General features: G+C 43.8%; 2 protein-coding genes across 2 annotated transcripts in view; both read right to left on the bottom strand.

Annotated features, from left to right (window-relative positions):
- LOC114812927 overlaps positions 1–7512 on the bottom strand; it is a 50986-nt gene extending 43474 nt beyond the window's left edge. Inside the window, exon 1 of the mRNA XM_039912446.1 lies at positions 7398–7512. Within this exon, the coding sequence (XP_039768380.1) occupies positions 7398–7512 (115 nt within the window). The remainder of the gene's footprint in view (positions 1–7397) is intronic.
- The window catches only part of IL13RA1 (interleukin 13 receptor subunit alpha 1), a 40330-nt gene continuing 20435 nt past the window's right edge, over positions 5529–25423 (bottom strand). The window contains exons 7-11 of the mRNA XM_029067616.2: positions 13068–13133; positions 12403–12532; positions 11910–12006; positions 11349–11433; positions 5529–7675 (exon numbers count right to left, since the gene is read on the bottom strand). Of these exons, the coding sequence (XP_028923449.1) occupies positions 7586–7675; positions 11349–11433; positions 11910–12006; positions 12403–12532; positions 13068–13133 (468 nt within the window). The 3' untranslated portion in view covers positions 5529–7585. The remainder of the gene's footprint in view (positions 7676–11348; positions 11434–11909; positions 12007–12402; positions 12533–13067; positions 13134–25423) is intronic.

Below are 25423 nucleotides of genomic sequence, written 5' to 3'. Positions count from 1 at the left end.
GGCTCTCGTTATATCCCGGCTAGACTACTGTGTCAGCCTTCTCTCTGACCTCCCTTCCTCCTCTCTCGCCCCGCTCCGGTCTATTCTTCACTCCGCTGCCCGGCTCATCTTCCTGCAGAAACGATCTGGGCGTGTCACTCCCCTTCTTAAACAACTCCAGTGGTTGCCTATCGACCTCCGCTCCAAACAAAAACTCCTCACTCTAGGCTTCGAGGCTCTCCATCACCTTGCCCCTTCCTACCTCTCCTCCCTTCTCTCTTTCTACCGCCCACCCCGCACGCTCCGCTCCTCTGCCGCCCACCTCCTCGCCGTCCCTCGGTCTCGCCTATCCCGCCGTCGACCCCTGGGTCACGTCCTCCCGCGGTCCTGGAACGCCCTCCCTCCTCACCTCTGCCAAACTGATTCTCTTTCCCTCTTCAAAACCTTACTTAAAAATCACCTCCTCCAAGAGGAGTTCCCAGACTGAGCTCCTCTTCCCCCTCTACTCCCTCTGCCATCCCCCCCTTTACCTCTCCGCAGCTAAAGCCTCATTTTCCCCTTTTCCCTCTGCTCCTCCACCTCTCCCTTCCCATCCCCACAGCACTGTACTCGTCCGCTCAACTGTATATATTTTCGTTACCCTATTTATTTTGTTAATGAATTGTACATCGCCTTGATTCTATTTAGTTGCCATTGTTTTTACGAGATGTTCTTCCCCTTGACGCTGTTTAGTGCCATTGTTCTTGTCTGTCCGTCTCCCCCGATTAGACTGTAAGCCCGTCAAACGGCAGGGACTGTCTCTATCTGTTGCCGACTTGTTCATCCCAAGCGCTTAGTACAGTGCTCTGCACATAGTTAGCGCTCAATAAATACTATTGAATGAATGAATAAATACAATTGCATATGGGTTTGATTCTATTGCTTGTGTTCATACTTGGGCCCTCATCTAATCGTAAATTCCTCTCCTTCAGGTATTACTAGCTGCTTGAGCCTTGTCATCTTCCTCAACTAGAAATCCCTCCCCCCACATTTCCTATTCTAACCTAAAACCAATTCTTCAGAGACTGCTTCAGCAATATTTCATCAACTTGAATCTTCCTCTCCCAAGTAGCCCCTAGCTCTTATTCAAGTCCCAGCCACTTTCTAGACTGTGAGCCCATTGTTGGGTAGGGATTGTCACTATCTGTTGCCGAATTGTACTTTCCAAGCAGTTAGTACAGTGCTCTGTACACAGTAAGCGCTCAATAAATACAATTGATTGAATGAATGAATGGATTTCTGCAGCGGCCGCCCTTCCCGCCAGCTCCGTCCTAAAGTCCTGCCTCAATAATTACAGAATGGGTGAACATTTCTGTTGTTTGCCCTCATGTTCTGTATTGGTCTTGAACTGATCTAATGGTTTGTTTCTATGTGTATGTCTGTATTTGTCCCATCTCTTCCATTTGACAGTGGTCTCCTTGGAAACAGAAAAACATCCTCCACCAGCTGACCCCAGAATTCCATGGATAATTGAAATTGGGTAGAAAAATATTCTGATTTCCTAATTTTTCCTCAGTAGATTTCTTTGATGACACAACTACTCTCCATTAGGAATATTTAAAGTTAATCTTATCACTTCATTAAGTGTACCATGATCTTCAAGTCATCAGATCAACTTCCCACAAAACACTAAAAATTCATTCCATTCAGGTACTATATTTTAAATACTTAAGATCCAGGAAACTGATGCAGGAATTATTTTGTCTTTTGCTCATTTATTCACAACTGCTTTCTGAGGACTTATAAAAGTAATCGTTATATGATGTAGTACAGACAGGCTGAAAACTGCCTTCAAAATGTTTTTCGAATGGGGATTTTAGAATGGACAAAATGCTTTACAAGTCAACCTTTGCTTCATCTTTTGGCATCAAAAGTATTTGCAGAACTAAAACAACACTTTAGGAGGAATTCGTCATCCTGAGTTGGGAATTTACATAGAAAATTTCCAGTACATCCAAATACAAACATGACTCCGCCATGTCACAGAGAAGCATTCTGAGACACAGTACCACTGTTGGAAAGAGTGAATGGTAACGATATGTCAACCATCCCAGCTTAAAATAAATTGGAGAAAGGGGAATCTCGTTAGCCCTTTTTTTTCCATTTCCTCTCCTTTTCCACAATTCCTAAGGTATCAGGATCTGACGTAGGAAGTCAAGCTTACAAATGAACTTAAATTTGAATGGTTGCTCTAATTCTTCATTAAAACACTCCCAATAGAAATTCTTCTGGGGGCGAAAAAAGTATCATCGTAACAGTCAAGGATTTGAACTGAACATTTTTGTGGGGATGAAGTGGAAAAGGGAGGAGGTTTGGTTTCACACGTATCTCAAGCAGACACACATCCTCCGAAGTCCTCAGTTTCCTGTGGTAGTCATCAGTCTGAGTTGCTTTCTGTGGTTATGAATCTGAGAGTCTCCTTGTTAGATGCAGCACGTACCTGGGAGTTTGCCACAGCATAAACAGTACCTTGAAAGCCCAGACGAAGCCCAGAAAATCTAAGTAGCCAACTTGGGTCCACACAAGGTGTTTTATTGTTTTCTGTCACCGTAAAATTCTAGGGGCTCTAGCCTGGCAAAAACCAGTCTGGGAGCAGATTATGGACAGAGGACATCTTTGAAGAATTGGTCCCTACGGAAATGATATCAATTTTTGAATGGATTTTAGGCTATGAACCTTCATGAACCTATATTTAAAGATCACTTCTCAGAGAAACTGCTTTTCTGATAGATGGCTTTGAGGGTTTCAAATATATTGCTACAACTTTAAATGCAATTTATCCTCATCTCCCACTCCCTTCTGTCACCCTGACTTGATCCCTTTGCTTTTACCACCGTTCCCAGCCCCACAGCACTCACGTATATACCTGTAATTTTACCTATATTGATGTCTGTCTCTCCACCTCTAGACTGTGAGCTCATTATGGACAGGGATTTTCACTGTTTATTGTTGTATTGTACTTTCCCAAGCACTCAGTACAGTGCTCTGCACAGAATAATCACTTAATAAATACTATTGATTGAATGAACATATTTTCTTCCTTCCCTGAAAGAGCAGCACATAATCAGGTTTGTGTTCCATGGAAGGCAAGGGACTGCCTTCCTCTCTTAGCAGCATAACTGCAGCAGGAAATTGGAAGGTAGCTGGGCACTGAAGGGAAAGAAGTGGGAAATTCTGTTGGGAGTCCCCTGAGGCTGGAGAATGTGAAGAAATCATGTCCAGAAAACTTCTGCACCAGCAGAGAAGTGAGTTGGCCCACTTCTCTTTTCCCTTTTTTTTAATGATATTCATTATGTGCTTAACTATGTGCACTCTACTAAGTGCTGGAGTAGATCCAAGGTAGTCAGGTTGGCCGCAGTCTATGTCCCTTATGGGGCTCATGGTCTTAATCCCCATTTTACAGAGATAACTGAGGCACAGAGAAGTGAAATGACTTGCCCAAGGTGTCACAGCAGACAAATGGCAGAGCAGGGATTAGAACCCAGGTCCTTCTGACTCCCAGGCCCATGCTCTCTCCACTAGGCCACCCTGCTTCTCTGGTTCACTACCTCATTTCTCTGACCTTCCTGTCACTGTTTTCTGGTGGATCAATCAAGCTCATTCTCAGTTGAGGGACAGGACTCAATTCTTCCCAGGCTGAAGTGCTTCCCTGGTAGGAAGTTAGGAGTCCCATCAGGGGTGATACCCCCTTGTGCTGGGATCAGCAGCTCTTGCAATAGGAGCCCAGAGGTGGCCAGAGAAGCCACTCTGCTTGGGACACCATTGCCTTGTGTCCTAGCCCTATGGGAACAAGCATGAGAGCCAGCCAAGCACCTTTCAGAGGGAAAGTAGGAGAGGAGGGGCGGTCAGGTTTTGAATACAACCTCTTTGGGGTGGGCTGCAAAGTAATAGTATAATATTAATCGTCATAATAATAGAGCTATTTGTTATATACTTACTATGTGTGAAGCCTTGGGATAGATACAATCCTTTCAGACACAGGCCCTGTCCCCACCCAGGGTTCACCATCTAAGCTGGAGGGAAAACAGGTATTAAATCCCCAATTTACAGATGAGAAAAACAAAGCACAGAGAAGTCAGGTGACTTGTCCAAGGACCCACAACAAGTAAATAGTGGAGCCGGGATTAGGACCTGAGTACCTTGACTTCCAGGCCCTGCTCTTTGCAGCAGGCCACCTGCTCCTTAAGGCAGATGCACCAAGATTGAGCTGGGGGATAAGATGTGGTTAATTCTCTTGTTCAACATATAAAAGACATCCCCATCTTGAATGAGTTAATTCCAATCAGCCACAACAATGGCTTCCAGCGACATGGCTGCTGCCTGCACATCCCGCTTGAGTGGCTGAGGGTACGTCAGCCCAGATAGTTCTCTTTTCTGATTCCTCTTTCTGAAGTGGTTCTCAGAGTTTTTCTTGGATTTCTTTCCATGCATTTGCTGCTTCTGCCTGCTTTCTTCCTCCCCACTCTCTCTTTCCTCCCCTGTGTGCCAAGTTTGCATTCAATTACATTTATTGAGAGCTTGGGAAAGTACAAAACAACAGTAAACAGTGACAATCCCTGCTCACAGCGAGCTCACAGCCTAGGTTTCCTCCACTGAGGAGCTTGCTCAGTGTTGCAACTCATGTTGTATGAATAAAAAAAAAGGTGTCACTAACTTTAGGCAAAGGTAATGGGGGTGACCTTCTAATGCTTTCCCTCCCAAGGCATTTTGGGCAGGTGGTCAATTCAACAATTCAACATCAAGAAAAAGTCAGATATCTCCACCCCTTCAGACCAAACCGTCCCTTAAAGCATTGTTCCACCTTTTTTTAATTACCATCCTGTACATCCAGATACAACCCTGGACACCTCCATGTCCAGGATTTTAATTTTCAACACTCAGCCTCTCACTGCTTTGACTCCTGTCACTGACCCTGGGAGGAGACTCCAAAGGCTCTGAAACAGTTAGAGGAGCAGGGAGTCAGAGATTCCCCTAGAGAAACAGAATGGGCTTGGGGGGACTTCCATCAGGTACAGACTTCCAGAAAATGGTACTTTTGACATTATGCTATGCTGCCTGTCCAACGAAATGCACGCGATGTCTCATGCATCTGGGCCCGGGATCTGTGACAGCCACCAGTGGTCTCCCTACCTGTGGCTCCCAAGAATGTGTGAAGCAGAAGCAGGAGAATAGGAGCTTGGGGGATGCCATTTGTTATGGGTTTCTCTAAGCTGTAAGATTTTGTGGGCAGGGAACAAGTGTCTTCCCACCTTGTTAGATTGTACTTTCCCAAAGTGCTAAGTACAGTGTTCTGAGCACAGTAAGCACTCAATAAATCCAATTGATTGATCTTCATCTGATTAATGTAGATTTGAATTCATTCAATCGTATTTATTGAGCAACTACTGTGCACAAAGCACCATACAAAGCTCTTGGGAGAGTACAATTTAACAACAGACACATTCCTGCCCACAATGAGCCTCCCTCTACCCAACGCTAAGCAACCCCAAATAATGAAGCAACAATCTTTGTGAGGTAAATATAATCCACATTTATTCTACTTCAACTTTCAACATCAGGCATTACAAAATCACCCCAAATCAAAAGTAGCAAGATCGCGTAACAAAAATGTATTTAAAAAATAAAAACAACTGTTGTACTTACTGCCCAGACTCAGCAATACCTGATAAATTCTTTGTTTTTAAACAAAATGAGAATTACTGTTCTAAGAAGAGGTTATCCAAGCACCTGGGGGCAAAAGTCCATGAAAATAAGTCACACAACTGGCTTTCCAGTTGGAGGTGGATTTCCGAGTCTTAGAATTTCCTCCCTCAGATATCACCACCTAAGGACTCTTTGCAGCCAGTTAGCAGATGGTGCTGATCCAGAGTGGGGTTAACTGGGGAAACAGCCCCAGGCCCAGTCACTGGGTCCCTCCACCAGAACTGAGGAACTGTGGGTACCTACTGCTATGAGGGGCAGCAGGAGAAGGCAGGACCATTGCTCATCCAAGCCTGAGCCTCCGGGCAATGACAGATCTTCAGAGTCCTGTTCACTGGACAGGGCGGGGCCTCTCAGGAGCTGGGCTCAGGGCTGCCTCTGGGAGAGGCGGTAGGCAACAGCACATCCCTTGTGATTTTGTCACTTTGGGAGACAGGGGAAGAGATATAGGAGGGGGACACCCACTCTTTCAACAGTCCATGGCCACTCCATCCCCAGCTGGGCACCATTAGTTGCCAGAGGCTCTACATCCCTTAGGGACCATCCCGACTCTGTGGCTGATTGGCTATTGGATGAGACAAAGCACTCCCCTTACCGCTAACAATTGGAATGAAGCCTCTGGGGTCAACTTCAAAGGGGAAAGAACACGGAGTAGGCACTGTGCTTTCTACATAGCAGATATCCCAATTAATCAGGATGGAGAGAAACCAACCAGCAGACTAGTTAGACAATATTTACAAACATTTACACTTAAATGTGAAAATACTGAGATACAAGGATGGGCAGACTTTCCTCAGGCACAAAATCACCCCAACCCTCGGAGGGCTAAGGGAAAGCATGGGGTATAGGGAACAGGGGGGCAGGTAGACCAGTGAGGCATCTCTGTGCGCTCCAAGTGGGCTAGTTCCTTTTCCATTAGGTAAAGGAAATCATAAAGGGGCACGTGAAGAGGGAAGGTCTGCCAGGCAGAGGCCAAGGGGAGAAAAAGGATGGGACTGTGGGGGAAAGGGAAAAGGGGCAAAGAGAGGAGAAAAGCAGAACTGGATTTGGCCACAAGGATCCCCCACCTCCTGCCATCTCAGTTGGTTCAGAGCCTGTTGCTTAACTACTCCTGGGAGACATAGAGGTTTGGAAGTTGCCACAGAGGGCGACTTCCCCTGACTCTGCTGTACTAAAAAGAGCTTCGAGCTGAGGAGTCGCAGCAGCTCAGTGGTCCACAGAGGGTCTCGCTGGAGTTCCAGCACAACTTTTCACTGGCATCATCATTCGTATTTATTGAACACTTACTGTGTGCAGAGCGCTGCTCTAAGCACTTAAATGACGGGGTCCCCAAGGATGACCCGCTCCCTGCAAGACTGCGTCACTGAAAAATAGCATTCATTCTCCTTACTCAACAGAAACGTTCATTAGGTGTAAGAGGAGAACTCGAGAGGCCTTCTGTTTCCTCTCTCTTCTCCACCACAGCTGCCACCTCCTCCAGGTAAGGCTGAATTTTGAAGCATCCCAGAAAAAGGGTTTTCTTTCTCTTTGGTAACACATCGACCCGTGATCCTTTGGTCTTTCATCTGTTTATAGCTGGGGCTACCCAAGCGAGCAGCCACATAATCCCAGGGGTAAGATCTCCCTGGTGGTGAACTGGCTATTTTTACTTTGATGACATTTCCTCCTTTCCTTCTCACCAGAGAGCCCGAGGCCTAGAGCTGTGGAGCGGGAGCTTGTTAGCTTTGAATTCCATTTCATATGAGCTGCCTGTTCCAACAAGTTGGTCCAATATTTTAGTTTCCGCTCAACCATCTTCAGGGTAACCAAAGAAGAATGGAAGAAAGCTCCACTCTGTCACTTGGAAGATCAAAATAAATTATTTCTGCTATGAAGACGTTTTCTGATTTTCTATCAACACGACAGAATCAGTCTCTTCTTTCATTTGCTTTTCATGGATGTCGTACTTCCTCCAGTGCTGCGGGGTGGGGAAAGGGGGAGATAAATTATTCCGAGCCATGCTCTTTCCCTGGGCATTCCCGGCCAAAGCCTAATTTTAGATCTGCGTGCGTTGAGGCATCTGTGTAGGATTGTTGACCTAAGAATCTTGCAGCTCTGTTGGGAAATTTTCCCTCTAGGAAATGTGCTCAGCAATTAAGGAAATAGAACAAACAACCTGGATTTAGTTTTTTGGTTTTTTTAAATAGTTTGTAGAAGGATGGGAAATATGCTGTTTTGAGAAATGAAGCATGAGACTTCTGGTCCCATGTGGAAAACACAGAAGTGGTCTATGGCTTTTTATATTCAGTATTATATTAAGTTGCAGAGATTGACAGAAAAGTAAAAAGACACTGATTCAGTCATTCGCCCCAGAGACATGACATATCAAAGAGATGCAAAAAAGCCTTCCATATCTAGCCTGGAAAAAATGGTTCAGTCAAATTGCAGAAGTTTCCCTATGGGTCAACAGCAATATTAGGATTACAGACATTCACAAGCACAAGAAGGAAACTTTAGCCAAGGAAAGAGGCATGTCCTGTCTTCTAAGACACAGCAATCTGGATATAAGATATAAGATGATGGAGTGTTTCTGTATATGATCTGCTTTAGAAGGGAGTGCTCTGTGATAATCACCATAATAATTTATTTGAAGCAGCGTGGCTTAGTGGATAGAGCATGGGCTTAGAAGTCTGAAGGACCCAGATTCTAATCCTGGCTCTACCACATGTCTGCTGTGTGACCTTGGGCAAGTCATTTAACTTCTTTGGGCCTCAGTTACCTCATCTGTAAAATGGGGATTAGGAGTGTGAGCCCCATGTGAGACAGGAACTATGTCCAACTTGATTAACTCCTACCTACTCTAGTGCTTAGAACAGTGGTTGGCACCTAGTAAGCACTTATCAAGTACCATAGTTGTATTACTGATGGTTTACCAGGTGCTAAGCATTGGAATAGATTCAAGATAATCAAATCACAATCTAAGAAGGAGGGAGAGCAGGTATCTTCCCATTTTACACACGAGGAACTGAGTCACAGCATAACCTACTGGAAAGAGCACGGGTCTGGGAGTCAGAGCACCTGGGTTCTAGTCCCAGCCCTGTGATCTTGGACAAATCACTCTACTGCTCTCTGCCTGTTTCCTCATCTGTAAAATGGGGATTCAATCCTGTTCTGCCTTTACTGTGAGCCCCATGTAGGACAGGGACTGTGTCCGACCCGATTAACTTGTATCTACCCCAGCAATTAGAATAGGGCTTGGCACATAGAAAATGCTTAACAAATATAATAATAGTAATAATAATAAAAATAGAGAGGTTAGGTGACTTGCCCAAGGTCACACTGGAGGCCAGTATCTGAGCTGGGATTAGAATTCAAGTCTCCTCATTCCAAGACCTGTGTCCTTTCCACTCCTCTTGGATGCAGGAGACCAAGGACCTATTTCAATTAGATTTATGATCCCTTGTCTCTGCAACTAGGTTACTTATTGTTGATACATATCTACTGATGAAGAGGACTTCATTAAACAGTTGAAATTTCTGAAAGTAAGGCACTTAGTAGGTTCAAATAATAATGACTGTACCTAATTATAAAGCTAGGAGGGCACTAAGGGGGCAAAGCTGATGCAACAGTAGGTTGAGCTTTTTGTACCAATTTTTGGTTCTGCACTACTTTGCCAGAAGACCTCTGACACCTCTCTGCCCCTTTCAAATATCCACCTTTAGTATATTTCTTGGGGCCAGGAAAGGAGTCTCTTATTTCTGTGGTTCTTTCCCAAGAGCTTAATTCACTTCATTGCTCTCAGGGGGAGCTCAATAAGCACCATTACTACTATGCTGAGGCACTTGACAAGCCAAAGAAAAGCCAATTGTTTGAGGGAGATGTGCATGAAAACTATAATAGACATTGGTTCTAAGAAAATGGGCACTCAGTGATCAAATGAACTCCCTCTTTCACCCTCTCAGGCAGGAGAAAAAGCCTTCCCCATGGCCAACAAATTTGCACAGCTGCTTCTGTTTTCACTCTTTATCAGCTCCAAGCTTTCCTTCAGAGCAGGGCCGCTCTAAGAACGTAACCATGTACGGCATTTGTGCTTCTACAGAGTGTTCTGACCTATTATTCAACTCTGGGAGCCTGTGCCAGCTGAATCTATAAATTACTTATGAGTTTTAAAAGCCTTCCTTGTGACTATCAACCCATAATCCAACTCCATTTCTACCATAATGCTGTTTTTACCAGGAGGAGAACATTTAGATGAGGAGAGTGATTAGAAAATATATTGAGGGTGGAATTCTCCCCCTCCTATTCAGACTGATTTTCATCACCCTGAATAGTAGCTGATAATAAGGAACTCCAAACTTCATGCTCATGTCATAAATAAAAAGGCAGTGGCTTGTCGGGATATCAAAATTTTTGGACCAGATTCCCTTTGCTTTGAGTTTCTCATGGAACTCAACATGAGCGCCGTAGCTCTCCTCAAGGGAGCTGACCTGTAACTTGTAATGTCAAATCAAACGATAAAATAGCCCCCCAGGGCTTTCTGCCTGGCAAATGCTCAGGAAATAACATTGGACAATTTGGGGCAGTGCAGTTTTCTACCCACTGAAATGAAATCATTTTGTTGTTCTGCTTCTGGGTGAAAGAGAATTAACAGGACAATTAAGCAGTAGAGGAAATAAACCCCAGTGGATAATAGACCAAATTAAGCCATTGAAAAGCAAACAGCAAAGCGATAGCAAGTGATCTGATGGCTTCTGAATGAGGATCCTGGCCCCAGTCAATCGAAACATTTTCAAACAGTGGAAACTCTTAGGATGAATGCACTCCAGTCAAGTCAAGATTTACATCTCTTTGGCCTTGCCCAAACTAACCAAATAAAGTACTCCATTCAGCCAGTATCTTCCGCATCTTGGGATCCCAGAGAGAAGGAGAGGGAGGTTTGCTGGAGGTCCCGGACCAGAAATGGGGATTGTGTTCAGCAGTGAAAGCCAGGCAGGATGTAGGGCAGCACCAACCCGGGAAGCAGCGTCAGAAAGCCAGGGGGTTGGCTCTTTCCCCCTCCCTATCCTGTTTCGGTTCTTTGCCTTTCTTCCCTCCTCACTAATTCCAATCCCATTTTAATTTTTTCTTCTAAGCCAAATGACCAAAATTCAGACTGTAGGGAAGAATGTTTCCTTTTTGACTGCACCTGGTGGACTAGGTCATTAGTCTGGATTGTTACCCGTCAGGGCCTCTCCCATTCAGAAAATCAAAAGTGCTGGGGACACTTTGGTTTGATTAAACCAGAACATATTGAGACAAAGAGCACAAAATTTCATCCCTAGGCACATGATGGTCACATACATTAGATAGTTTTCTTCATGAGGTCAGTGAGCCATGGGCCAAAAATATACCGAGACACACAAAAACGTTCTATTGTGGTGATTTTTCAGAGTCTCTACCCTCTGCTATAACAAATTATTTATACTAATGAGTGAGAAGAAAAAGATTACGTCAGGGACTAGTCTAAACTTTTCTCCAATTTGGTCTACTACTTGAGAAGCTTTAGAGCAACTTGACTAAAACGTAGTTTAAAATAACAAATAAACCTGAAGCAGCTACATATCTGACACTTAATAGCCTGGCAGACATTTTAACTTGAAGAGAATACTTACCAGGGTATCGTCATTCTGCTCGCCAAACATTTCTTTAAAAATTTTTCCAGGGTCAGGAATCGGTGGAAAAATTATGATCTTTAGTCTTGAAGGACAAAGAAAAAAGAACACAGAGAAGTTAAGTGAAGCTAAGTTAAGCTCACACAGCAGACAGGTGACGGAGCCAGGATCAGAACCCAAATCCTCTGACTCCCAGGCCTGAGCTCTTTCCACTAGGCCACACTGCTTTCTCAGGTTTCCTCTCGGACATTATGTTAAGCCCTTTGGGAGGGATGCTAACTCTTTCCAACCTTCAGGGGACAACTGAGGGCATTGGTTGCATTACTGCTGCCGTGTAGTAAAGGGTCCCTCACTGCTCTGAAAGACTTAATGTTGCTCCCAGAGAACCTGACTACCAAGGAGATGTAACCTTAGGTCCTGGAAGAACTGGCCCAACTATCTGCTATGAGTAGGTTTTAATAAAACCACAAATCTCTTTAAAGATATGAAGTACTGAACTATCTAAATGCAAAATTCATACATTAATAAAAAGAACCAATAAAAAGGAATGGTAGTTTTTACCTCTTTAGGTACAGGAGTAGAATTATAATAGCAACCGTTATAATGACTGGAATTGTGAGCAATATGATGATATAGAATGTGTAGTCTGCTTTTTCACCTGGAAAATTAAAAGCACATGATGAAAACTGGGGTATAATATTCTGGGAACATGAAAATTCATCAATGTGACCCTTTGGTTGAGCATAAACATTCAAATTATGCAGTTAATCGAGATATAAAAATAATACCTTATCCTGCTTTATCTGGACATTTCAGACCAAAAATATTAATCTTGAAGTACTCAGAAAATTGAGGTCAACATTTACTTCTGACCCTCAATTATCTGGATAATGCACTTGGGTCAACTTCTTCTTCAATTTAGATGTCATACGAGCCAGAAGTAGAAAAGTGCTGGTACCCATTTCTTAAAGGGTGATAATTTATAAACAGAGTCCAATAACCCTTTCCTCATTTATACTTATATGTGAAGCCTGGGGAAACCCCATTTCCTTACCAATACTCTTCTCTTCACTCCACTCACTCCAGATGTCAGAGTCATAGCAAATATTTCTGGTTTTGGCTCTGATTCTGATAGTCAGTATAGTGCCAGGATGAAAAGTGAAGAGTTTAAAACAATTTGTAACCTTAGGAATAAAAAATATTATGAGACAGAGACCATCAGAATCAACATTAACATTTGAAAGTAAATGTTGCACTTTTTACATGATCAAAATGAAAATGTCAATAATAATAATTACTTTGAGATTTATTAAAAATCTATTGCATGCTAAAGTACTGTGCTAAACACTAGGGTACATAGAAGATGACAGTCACAGTTCCCATAATACTTGGGAATACACAATCTGGTGGGACAGCAGGAATTTTCTGTTTTACAGATAAGGTCACTGAGGCCCAGAAAAGTTAAATGACTGGCTCAAGGTAACTAGCGGGACGGGGCAGAGCTGGGATTAGAACCCAGGTCTCCAAACTCTCAACCCCAACCTCTTTTCACTAGCCTTGCTGTTTACATCAGAGGCATCCTCTTTTATATAAAAAAAAAGATAGTAAAAGAATATTTCATTCCACTCAAAGGTTTATCTAAGCGAGCTTGAATCTGGGATGCTTTGAGAAAAACCAACTGTTGAGAATTAACCTTTGGACAAGGAAGGAGCTACTAACCTGTGAGTTTTCCTCAGGCTCCTGGGTAGCCAACAAAGTCTGGCAAACATCTTCTGGGTTCACCACCTTGAAAATATTCAAACTTGGAGTGAGGATATTTCAGTAGTTCAACATAAGGCCATATACCTGTCTTTTCATTAGTGTGAAATATAAACAAAAGGACCAGCTTGGACAGAGAAGGGGGCAGAGAGGGGATAAAGGTCAGTATTCTAAAGGTGAGCAAGAGTGGCAAGGGCTCACTGGCTAACCAGGTGGGGAACACAGGTGATCTGAGATGGATCATCAAAAAGCATTCAGAAGGCAAGTGGAGCTTGCTGTAGACAGGGAACATGTCTACCAACTCTGTTGTCATGTACTCTCCCAAGTGCATACTACAGTGCTTTGCATAGAGTAGGCACTGAAAAAATGTCACTGATGATGATGATGAGCAAGAGGCCTGAGAGTGGCAGAGGGCCATAGGATGGAGCCCTGCATAGAATTAGCCACAGGAATAACCCTAAGTAAGGGCTGCAGCTCACAAGCAGGATTCCAGCACCCCAAACGTGGGACAGAATCTGGCTGGATGACTGTGAGCCCAGATATTGGGGTCACATTCCTGGAAACTTAATTCCTACCCAATCCAAGAACTCAGCCTGTGCAAGGCACTAGGGATGCTCCCTCATTCCAGAGCTCTGCTCTCCACAGCTATAAAAGACTCCTTTCTGGTGCCCAGAACAAGGATGTACTTGTGGGCAGAACCCAAGTGCCCTGGGAAGTTATGCACATTTTGGATCCCTGATCCTTCAAACAAGCTGCTCTGATATGCCAATGTCATAAGTAAAAGTTTCCAGCTTTCTAGGAGCTTACACTACAACAGGGGAAACAGACAGTACAAAGGATTTGCAAATGAGGTGAGGAGGTGGAAGAACTAGGATAAAATAGGCAGTAAGGTGAATGCCAGGATGAAATATCCACCCCATGTCTGCTATGTGACCTTGGGAAAGTCATTTAACTTCTCTGTGTCTCAGTTACCTCATCTGTAATATGGGAATTAAGACTTTGAGCCTTATGTGGGACAGGGACTGTGTCCAACCTGATTATCTTGCATCTGCCCAGGTGTGTACTAAAATCAGAATAAATAATTGATTGTACAGAGTGCTGAGGATGAGCCTAAATACAGATATGCAAACAGTGCAAGGGGATGCAACTTGGGGTGTGGAAATTACCTGGGGAAATCTTTCTGGAGGATTGGGGCTTTTAGGAGGACACTGCGGATCCAGAGCATTTGGTCTATCAGACAGGGGAGGGAGTTCCAAGCCAGGGGAACAGAATGAACAGGGGTTTGGAGGTACAGAAGCAGCGCTGCTTAGTGGAAACAGCCCGGACTTGGGAGTCTGAGGGTGTGGGTTCTAATCTCGGCTCTGCCACTTTTCTGCTGGGTGACCCTGGGCAAGCCACTTAAATTCTCTGTGCCTCAGTTACCTCATCTGTAAAGTGGGGATTAAGACTGTGAGCCCACGTGGGATAGCCTATTACCTTGCATCTACTCCAGCACTTAGAACAATGCTTGGCATATAGACAGCACTTAAATATAATAATAATTATTAGTATTATTTATTACAGGAGTTGAGAACAAGGCACAGGTAGAAAGCCATTTTAGGAGAAGTGGGTAAAAGATAGCTAGTGGAAAGCCTTGAAATCAATGGAACTTCTATTTCCTTCTCCTCTAGACTATATAGACAGGGCCTGTACCTGCCCTGACTAAATTGTATATATCTAACTATGCTTGGCACATAGTAAAAGATTAACAAATGCCATAATAAGTATAATTGCTGCAGAGGGAGATGGAGGTTTCTGAAGAGTGGAGAGATGTGTGCTGGATGATTTGGGCAGCGGCACCGAGTACGGATTGAACAGGGGGAGAAGCTGGAGGTTGTGAGACCAGAATGGAGAATGAATCAGTAGTGGACAGTTTGGCCCTGGAGCATGCTTCAGAAGTGGGCTGCCCACAAAAGTACAAAGACGTATTGAAGGCCAACCTCAAAATATGTTCCACTGATGCAAATGATTGTGAACTAGCAGCCTGAGAGGGTGGCTCTGTGGAAAGAGCCCAGATTTGGGAGTCAGAAGTCATGGGTTCTAATCCCAGCTCCGCCACTTGTCAGCTGTGTGACTTTGGGCAAGTCACTTAACTTTTCTGTGCCTCAGTTACCTCATCTGTAAAATGGGGATTAAAACTGTGAGCCCCACGTGGGACAACCTAATCACCTTGTGTCCCCCCAGCGCTTAGAACAGTGCTTTGCACATAGTAAGCTCTTAACAAATACCACCATTATTATTATTATTCTCCTGGCACCAGATCTGCCATTCTCCTTGGTCTTTTGAAGACAAAAGCGTTGCTGCAGCAAAGGAGTATCCATAGCCTGACCATACTATTATGAGAGCTTGAACCAAGTTGGCGGCTGACTGGGTGGAAAGGAAAGGGCAGATCTGGAAACGTTTTGGAGGAAAATCGGGCAAGATTTAGCAATGGGATACCTGAAAAAGAAATTGAAGATGTCCACAGATGGCAGTTTTAGTGGACGTAGCATCACCAGAGATGAGAAAGTTAGGAGGATTGGGTTTAGAAGTGCTATTGGGGAGACGAGAGTGAGGGGAGTGTTTCTAAACCCATTGCTAATTTCCCCCCTCCCTTCCACTAGCACTTTCTCCCCTCCACTCCCATAGCACTTCTTTACATATCTTTATATTCTGTTGCTTCCTCCCTATCTGAAATGTACTTTAGTGTCCATCTCCCCTACTAGACTCTAACCTCCCTAAAGCCAGGGATGTCCACTATTTCTATTGAACTCTCCCAAATGCTTAGTTCAGTGGTCTGCAGAGTCAAGTGTTCAATAAATACTAGCCATAGAAAGTAAGATGAGACAAAGTGTTTTAAACAAGGTGGCTTTAAAGGGCTGGTAAGACATTCAAGTGGAGCTGTCCTAGAAGGAGGTGAGAAGAAATACTAGACTGAATAGCAGGAGAGAGGTCACATTCAGGAAGGGAAAGGAGAAGACAGGAAAGGAAAAAAAGATATAGTCAAGGACCCTGAGAAATATGGAGGCGCAAAGATAAGAGACAGCACACACACCCTTATTTGACAATGTCCTCAGTGGCAACAGCATCAGGAAAGCCAGAGGGAATGAATCATATTTGCCAAAGCAGGTCGACTCCCTGTTTTGTGTTCCAAAGGCTGTTGCTACTGTCACTCCCACCATAGGTCTCCTGGATTTTGGCATTCAGGTTGGCATCACAGAGAATTCTCCAAAACGGAAAACGTGGAGTCCAGCAGCAAGCATCAGGGACCAAGGGCCAGGCGCCAAGTTACCAACTGTTGCTGAGGGGCAAAGTGGCCACTTTAGCTCTGTTCCTCTATAGACTGTAAGTTCCTGGTGGGAAGGGAACATGTCTACCAACTCTGTTGTACTGTATTCTTTCAAGCATTTAATACAGTGTTCTGCCCACCGTAAGTACTTAATAAATACCAGTGTTGATTGATTCCTCTTCCGGCAATCACAAATGGGGCTGTTTGTGGCCTATGAATTTTACACATCTCATGACAAGAGATGCATTTTGGATGAGGAGATATGATCAACAGGGGATGAGCACCAGAAGGAACTGAAAGTGCCGAAGAAGAGATTGAACGGCTCCTGTCAACTTCCCCAGTCCTTGAATACTGGCTGCTGCTTATCCATAAGTCTCCCTCAGCTGCTACTACCCTCAGTTCTTTTTTTCCTTTTTTTATGGTATTTACTAAGCGTTTACTATGTGACAAGTACTGTTCTAAGCCTTGGGATAGATAAAAGTTTATTGGGTTGGACACAGTACCTGTCTCACATGGGGCTCACAGTAAGTGGGAGGGAAAACAGGCATTTAATCCCCATTTTACAGTTGAGGAAACTGAAGCTCAGTAGTTAAGTGACTTGCCCTAGGTCACACAACAAGCAGTTGGCAGAGCCAGGATGTCCTCTGACTCCCTGGCCTGTGCTCTTTCCACTAGACCACGCTGCTTCCAAACTGTATGTCTGTTCGGCTGAAACAATGCCAGAAATCAATGATTTCCAGGCATCCTTCCCAGGGTTGATTGACTTCTAGAATTGTCCCAGACAGTTCCTGTCCAGGATAAGGTCATTAGTCCCAGATTTCTTTCCTAATCAGGAAATGTTTGGGAGCCACCTTTTTTCCCCAGCAAATGTTTCTGGGAAGTATAGTGCCAAATTAAATAGGGCCCATGTCTAATTTTGTCTAATTCCTACCCAGGGAAGTTTCTTCCAGGACTTGGTGGTAAACCAAGACCACCACCCCACATAAACATCTGTGGAGCCTAAGTTCCTTTGCTCTATATTTGCCGTGGGAGAGGAGGGGACAGAAGAGGATAAAGGAAAGCAAGGTGTATTGATATTAGGATGGTCAGTGATTTAGTTGAGAAAAAAGTGTTTAAGACCATCTTTAATATACAAGTTTAAGATAAGGAAATCTACTAGATTAACAGTCTTGTAGGAGATTGTCATAGGAAGAGAGATAAGAGAATCTGACAGGATTTTGGCCTCTTGCTGACCTATCAGAGTAAACGTGTTATTAGACTCAATTTCTTGTTGGGGAAAGTCTGAATAGGAATGGCTCTCATCAGCTCTAGCTCCAGGCAGCGGAGCAAGGTATTCCTCAGTCAACCCATTTTGTACTTGATGACGCTGAGTTTTCTAGTTCTAGGACTACCATCCCATTCCTGATTCCCACATAATCAATCAGTGGTACTTATGAGCACTTACTGCATGCAGAGCACTCTACTAATCGCTTGGGAGATGACAATACAACAGAGTTGACAGACATATTCCCTTCCCACAATGAGTTTAGAGTCTAGAGACTAACAGATTAATAACTCTGATTAAGGATTCCTCTTTCCCCCCACCCATTTGTCCTATGACTAGATTTATACACTCAACTACTTTAACACTTATTCATCCATTTATCCATTTCTCCATTCACCTTTTCTTCTGATCTGCAATCATTTGTATCTTTCTGCTCAGCTGGATTTTAAAATCCATGAGTACAGGGATCATGTATTCCAACTCTATTGTATTCTCCCAAGCACAGTACAGGCGGTCTTCCCACGGTTGGTTTCAATTAAATCCTAATGATTGATTGATTCGAAAACACAAACTTTGGGAAAAGTAAATCTGACAAGAATTTGAACATCTAACATCAAAATGACTTACACTCTTAGGCAATCCAGGACACTTGGAATTCCCTGATTCATTGAGCCCCAAATAGAAATGGCACGTTCTCTGCTCTGCGCACCTGACTGATGCCTTTTTTGTCTCAATCAACCAATCAATGGTATTTACTGAGCACTTACCATGAGCAGAGCACTGTACTAAGCACTTGAGAGAGTACATTACAGCAGAGTTGGTATACCAGTTCCCTGCCCAAAAAGAGCTTACAATCTAGAGGGAGAGACAGACATTAATGTAAATATATTATGGATATGTAACTAAGTGCTGTGGGGGTGAGGGTTTATGGCATCATGCTGGACACAAATTGAGGCTGGTGGTGATTCATGGGAACAATGACACATTTGTCTAATTCCTACGCCAAAGGCGTCAAGGGTATAGAGAAAGGAACCAAGGTGGAAGAAAGAGGTTATTGTAACTGGGCCATATGGTACAAGCCAGAGGTCCCTGAACAAGGACGTCAGAATAAAGTATGGTCTTTTGAAGGGACTCAGTCACCCCCAAGACTTGCACCTAGATTTGGAGCAGTAAAGACAACATTTCTGCAGAAGGAAACATCACTATGTCCTACAGGATGGACCCATTTGACTCAAAAGGCAGAAACACCTTTTCTCTCTAATCACCAATTATCAAGTGGTTATAGTGTGCATATGCTTAGTCTCAAAACAGTTTGCGGGGGTTGAATTCTGTCACAAATAAGCCTTCTGAACCTGTTTAAAAGTCACTCCAAAGTTATTTGGGGGAGTATATAAAAGCGGGCAGGGCACAAGGTGACAAGCAGGGAGTAGAAAACCTTTTCAATCAGGCACCAGAGGAAAAAAATCAGTAAGAAGCATTTTACAGTGGCCCTCTACAGTTATGATGCAGCGGACAAAGATGCTTGGATGCATTCACCCACACAGAGAATGACAAGCTCCATGAGCGTTACATTCTCCAAAATAAATATGAAGCGTCAGAATTGAGGACTCGGAGTTTTCTCCACTGTTTTGCTCAGATGTTTAATTTTTCTGCAAAGCCAAGTCAACTAAAGCACCAAACGACACACAACTACATTTCCTGAACTGTCAGGCAATGGTTCCTGCCAGAAGCTATTGAGGGCAGTGAAAACCTGCTTTAAAAATGGAAAGGCACATTCTTTCCTTGACCTTCAAGTGGGCAGAAGGCAATCTCCAAACTGGGGCCCAGAGGTCAGCTTGCTCTGCCTGACTCTGGCCCAATCTCTCTAAGGCCCCAGCCAACTGCCAGCCTGCATGAAAAGCCACTGAGTCAGGAGCCTTGGGGAACTGATGGAAATAAGGCACAGCAGAACCCCTATATCAGGTCACAGGGCTGGCCCACTCTAGGCCTGCTCTCTCCCTCCACTCCACATCCCATGGCCAGAATTTACTGCCCCACTGATTTGGGCCGACTTCTCTCCCTCTATGAAGCTTACCAAGAACCATTCATTCATTCATTTGTTAAGCGCTTATTGTGTGCAGAGCACAATACTAAGAGCTTGGGAAAGTACAACACAACAAAAAACTGTGACATTCCCCACTCATAACAAGATGCTAATGAGCAAAGCTAGAAACTGGGACTACACAAAGAAAGCATTCATTCGTTCAATTGTATTTATTGAGTGCTTAGTATGTGCAGAGCACTGTACTAAGCACTTGGAATGTACAATTCGGCAACAGATAGAGACAATCCCTGCCCAACAATGGGCTCACAGTCTAAACGGGGGAGACAGACAACAAAACAAAACAATCTGGAGTCAATATCATCAAGATAAATAGAATCATAGATATACACACATCATTAACAAAATAGAGTAGTAAATAATATATACAAATATGCACAAGTGCTGTGGGGAGGGGAAGGGGGAAGAGCAGAAAGAGGGAGTAGGGGGAATGGGGAGGGGAGGAGGAGCAGAGGGAAAGGGAGGGTTCAGTCGGGGAAGGCCTCCTGAAGAAGGTGAGCTCTCAGTAGGGCTTTGAAGAGGGGAAGAGAGTTAGTTTGGCGGATGTGAGGAGGCAGGGCATTCCAGGTCAGTGGTAGGATGTGGGCCAGGGGTCGACGGTGGGACAGGAGCGAATGCGGGACCTTGAGGAGGTTAGTGGTAGAGGAGCAGAGTGTACAGCGTGGGCTGTAGGAGGAGACAAGGGAGGTGAGGTAGGAGGGGGCTAGGTGATGGAGAGCTTTAAAGCCAAGTGTGAAGAGTTTTTGTTTATGGGAAGGTTGATAGGCACCCCCTGGAGGTTTTTGAGGAGGGGAGTGAAATGCCCAGAGCATTTCTGTAGAAATATGATCCAGGCAGCGGAATGAAGAATAGACTGGAGCGGGGAGAGACAGGAGGATGGGAGATCAGAGAAGAGGCTGATGCAATAATCCAGTCGGGATATTATGAGAGCTTGTACCAGCAAGGTAGCAGTTTGGATGGACAGGAAAGGGCGGATCTTGGCGATACTGTGAATGTGAGATCGGCAGAATTTGGTGACGGATTGGATGTGTGGGGTGAATGAAAGAGCAGAGTCAAGGATGACACCAAGTTTGCGGGCTAGTGAGACGGGAAGGATAGTAGTGCCATCCACAGTGACAGGGAAGTCAGGGAGAGGACAGGGTTTGGGAAGGAAGATAAGGAGCTCAGTCAAAAACTACTCTCTTTTGTTAATGATGTGCATATATCTATGATTCTATTTATCTTGATGATATTGACTCCAGACTACTTGTTCTATTTTGTTGTCTGTCTCCCCGATTTAGACTGTGAGCCCATTGTTGGGCAGGGATTGTCTCTATCTGTTGCCAAATATACATTCCAAATGCTTAGTACAGTTGAGTTTTAGGTGGCGGGCAGACATCCATATGGAGATGTCCTGAAGACAGGAGGAGATATGAGCCTGGAGGGAGGAGGAGAGAACAGGGGAGGAGATGTAAATTTGGTATGGAGGAGAAAGCAGCTGTTGAACAACTGCTAAAGGAGATCCAAGGTCACTTGGATTTACATCAGTAGCTCAGATGTGTAAACAACATTTTGGAAATACTTAACCTAAAACAATGATTCAATTTTAACTTTAAGTTTGCTGGGATGTGTTCACGTCCATTTTGAATCAGCTAGGAAATGAGCTATTTTTAACCCACTGGCTTCCAGACAGAAATTTTGATGCTAAATCATTAGGGGACTGTGACCCACCAGAGGAATTCCATACAGTCAACATGTTAAGCAAGTAGAATTTTCCCCATGCATGAGATGAAGGACTATGGTCCCACTGCGTAAAGGGATGGCAGACTCTCTAACAGCATTTGAAGGAGCCGGAGAAGGAGGGAAATAGGGAGATGACATGGTGAGCAGTGGATGGAGCAGACTAGTTCCTTTCATTCATTCATTCAATCATATTTATTGAATGAATGAATGCTTTCAGGACAGACTGAAGGGAAGGGCTGCTGATGAAGAGAGGGTCAGGTGAGAATTGACCAGGGCTGTAGTTAGCGCTCAAGGTAGTGGGGTGCAACTGCAAAGTGGAGGGGATTTTTGGAGATCCTGGCCCAAGGAGGTCATTTTCTCCCAGAAATACTCCCAAACCTTGGTCTTTCTGATGCAGTTCTCACCTGGTTCTTCCCTTTCCACTCTGACAGTCTTCTTCCAATCTCTTCTGCTGGTTCTTCCTCAATCTCCTGTCCTCTAATAGTGGGCGCCCCCCTCCTCCCCAGGCTCTGTTCTGGTTCCTCTTTCTCACTCTACATGCTGCTGCTGCTGATGGTATTTGTTAAGCAATTACTACGTGCCAAGCACTGTTCACATTCATTCCCTTGGGGAGTTCATCTGCTTCTACAGCTTCAACTAGCACCTCTACACAGATGATTCCTAAATCTACCTCTCCCAACCTGACCTCACTTCTTTTTGGCAATCATGCATCTCCTCCTACCTCCAGAATATCTCAATATGGACTCACTGCCAACACTTCAAGCTTAACATGCCCCAACTGAAATCCTCTTATCTTCTCATCCAAACCCTCTCCTCCCCACACATTTAAAAACCTCCCCATCTTTCAAGCCCTTGGGCATTATCCTGGATCCTCCCTCTCTTTCAACCCCCATATTCAAACTGCGGTCAAATCCTGTCAGTTCTTCCTTCACAACATCTACAGGCTCTACAGAGAGGCTCTTTCCTCTCCATCAAACTCACTGTCCTCCCCATCTTTTAAACCCTTGGTTTTATCTTTGATTCTTTAATTCAACCTCCATATTCAGTCCTGTCACCAAATCCCGACAGTTCTTCACACAACATTTCATGAATCTACCCCTTCCTCTTCACCCAAACAGCCACATTTGTGGTCCAGGCACTTGTCCTATCCCGACTTGAGAACTCCATCAGCTCACTGTTATCTCCCTGCCTCCAGACTCTCCCCTTTCCAGTCCATATTTCTCCTTCCTCAAAAGCTTGCTCCCTTTTACTAATCCATTATTTTCTCCCACTCCACCCTTCAGTTACATATTTTGAGTTTACCTGCTTGCTGTACCTCATTCACACCCTCTGCCCTGCATGGAACTCCCTCCCACTTCACATACTACAGACTGCTGTTCTTCCCATCTTCAAAGCTCTTCTGAAATCACATCTCATCCAAAAGGCCTTCCCTGATCAATCTTTCTTTTTTCCACTCTAGATTCTCCCATCAGCCACTTCAACACTCAATACCTCAACCCTGGGTACTCACTTCCACCTCTTCGCCCCCTCCCCTCCACTCCCAGTAGCCCTTATGGACATATATTTATACTCTTACTTCCTCCACGCTGTAACTTATTTTAGTGTTTCTCCCCTGCTAGACCATACAATCCTTGAGGGCAAGCATCAAGTCTACTAACCATATTGTACTCTCTCAAGGGCTTAGTGCATATAGGAGGAGCTCAATAAATATTTTAACTGTCACCCCAAAATAAAACCAGCACAAAACTGTTCATCCAAGGTTTCCAGGCTTTTTTTCCCCTTTCTGTCCCACTTCCTATAGCAGGCTGTTGGGCTCTCAGGAAGATTAAAGTTGATTGCCAGGTGTTGCCCAGTTAATTAATATTCAAACAGAGAATTCCTCTTTCAGAAGGGATGAGTCAAGGAGGGGGGAAAAAAAAATCTCTGGGATGGTTGGGGACTTTCCCAGCCTCAAGCCACTAGACTTATGGAGCCACCACAGTCCCGCTGAATTGTGCCATAATTTGGGGTGCTTTGTGATTTTGCAAGTTACTGAGCTGAATTTGACGCATTAAAATAGTACTAACTGAATGTTATTATAAAAGTATAATTAACAACAATATAGGAATTTGTGTAAAAAAGTCCATCATGGGGGCATCTTTGGGCCTATGCCCTAACACACACTTTCGACTGACTCTATGATTTCCACCTCATAATATGAAGATGTTCCGGAGCACAAAACCATATTTTGATAGCAGAACTGTGTGTGTTTTACTCAGGGCCACTTTCTCCATTGGGTGGAATGATCAGTTGCCCAGGGCCACTGGAGGCTGCTCTTCTCTGCCTTTCCCGCAAAAACATTGATTTTTCAATGCAGCACACTGTGTAGCCCAGTCCAATGCCTGTTAGTGCACTCAATCAATTAAAATTTCTCCTGACACAGTGGTGAAGGGACTCAGAGAAAAGGGAAAATGGACATGAGGATTCAGTGGCGTCAATGGAAATTTTTTTTTTTTAATCTGCAGTGAAAAAAGGAAAAGAGACAGTTCATGGGGAACTATTTCCCTTATTCTACAGTAATGTAAGTACAAAGTGTTCAACAGGGCCATTTGGAATGATGCCTGCTTTTCCTCCTGGAGAGTGTCATTACCATCTGGTTCTCTCTCCAGGAGTCTCTCCTCTAACTTTCCTATTCTCCCCTCTTAAAAAACCCAGAAGGATTTTTTAACTTCAGTCTTTTTCAAATTTTTGAGGTGGTAGCCCAACATATTCTTGAAAAGTGCAGACATGCCTCACTACCAGTTTCTGAAAAGTGCAACTTCTAAAGGAAAACTTGTAGAAAATTCAAATTTCCCATTAGATCCTATAAGTAGAGGCAGGTTCACCCATACTTTTACACTGAAAAATAAAGATATTTTTCTGAATTTGTTTGGTGTCAATTATAGCTGCTATCAATGCTTTCTAAGTGTCTATAAGTAGTAAACTCTGGAAATGAAAGAGATACTACAACAGAAAATGCCAAAGATCAGGAAGAGAAAACACCTCCGGAATATAATACAGGGTTTTGTTTTCTTTCAGCTAACTTTCCCTAGTAGAGTTGTCCAAGGAATAAGGGAAATTAATGTAGCTATATAAGAAAATCACTTCCTCCATCATCAATGAAGAATAAGATAAATGAGAAAAAAAGTATAGCCTAGTGGGTAGAGCACGGGCTGGGGAGTCAGAAGGACCTGGGTTCTAATCCCAGCTCCTCCACTTGTCTGCTGTGTGACCATGGGCAAGTCACTTCACTTCTCTGTGCCTCAGTTACCTCATCTGTAAAATGAGGTTTAAGATTGTAAACTCCATGTGAGACAGGGATTATGTACAACCCGATTTGCTTGTATCTACGCCAGCACTTAGTAAAGTACTTGGTACACAGAAAGCACTTAACAAATGCCACAATCATTATTATTATTATTATTAGTAATAACAAATGATGCACTCGGAAAACTGACAGCATGGTACGCCTGGATTACTGCTTATTTACGAATCTCATTAATCCCTGGAAATAGTTAATATTTTTCCAACTGGTTTGTACAGTATCTAAGGCCAGCCAGAGTTACTGCTAAAAGCAACTAAATACAAGGAAAGGGAAATAACAGCTTTTGGGAAACAAGGCAAGACTCATTTCCATATCATTTCAAATTAAACTCACATTTCATATATCACTCTCTGAAATTTAGAAATTCACTTAAATCAGGGTGGGATTTCACCAGGTTAAATTTTGATCATTTCCTCAAATAGCAGGTATTAGTTTCAGAAATTACCCATATCACTGGATATGTTCTAATCTTGCCTTTTTAAAATGTTTTAAACCCACTTTTGCTGGACCTTGGATTTAATTGCTAAAAACTCCAGGGAAAAGCTGAATGTTTGGATTCTGGACTGATGCCCGTCCACAC

The sequence above is a fragment of the Ornithorhynchus anatinus genome, chromosome 6, assembly GCF_004115215.2.
Source record: "Ornithorhynchus anatinus isolate Pmale09 chromosome 6, mOrnAna1.pri.v4, whole genome shotgun sequence".
NCBI classification, from domain to species: Eukaryota; Metazoa; Chordata; class Mammalia; order Monotremata; family Ornithorhynchidae; genus Ornithorhynchus; species Ornithorhynchus anatinus.
The sequence above is the reverse complement of the archived record's forward strand: the minus strand, read 5'-3'. Positions and strand labels throughout refer to the sequence as shown.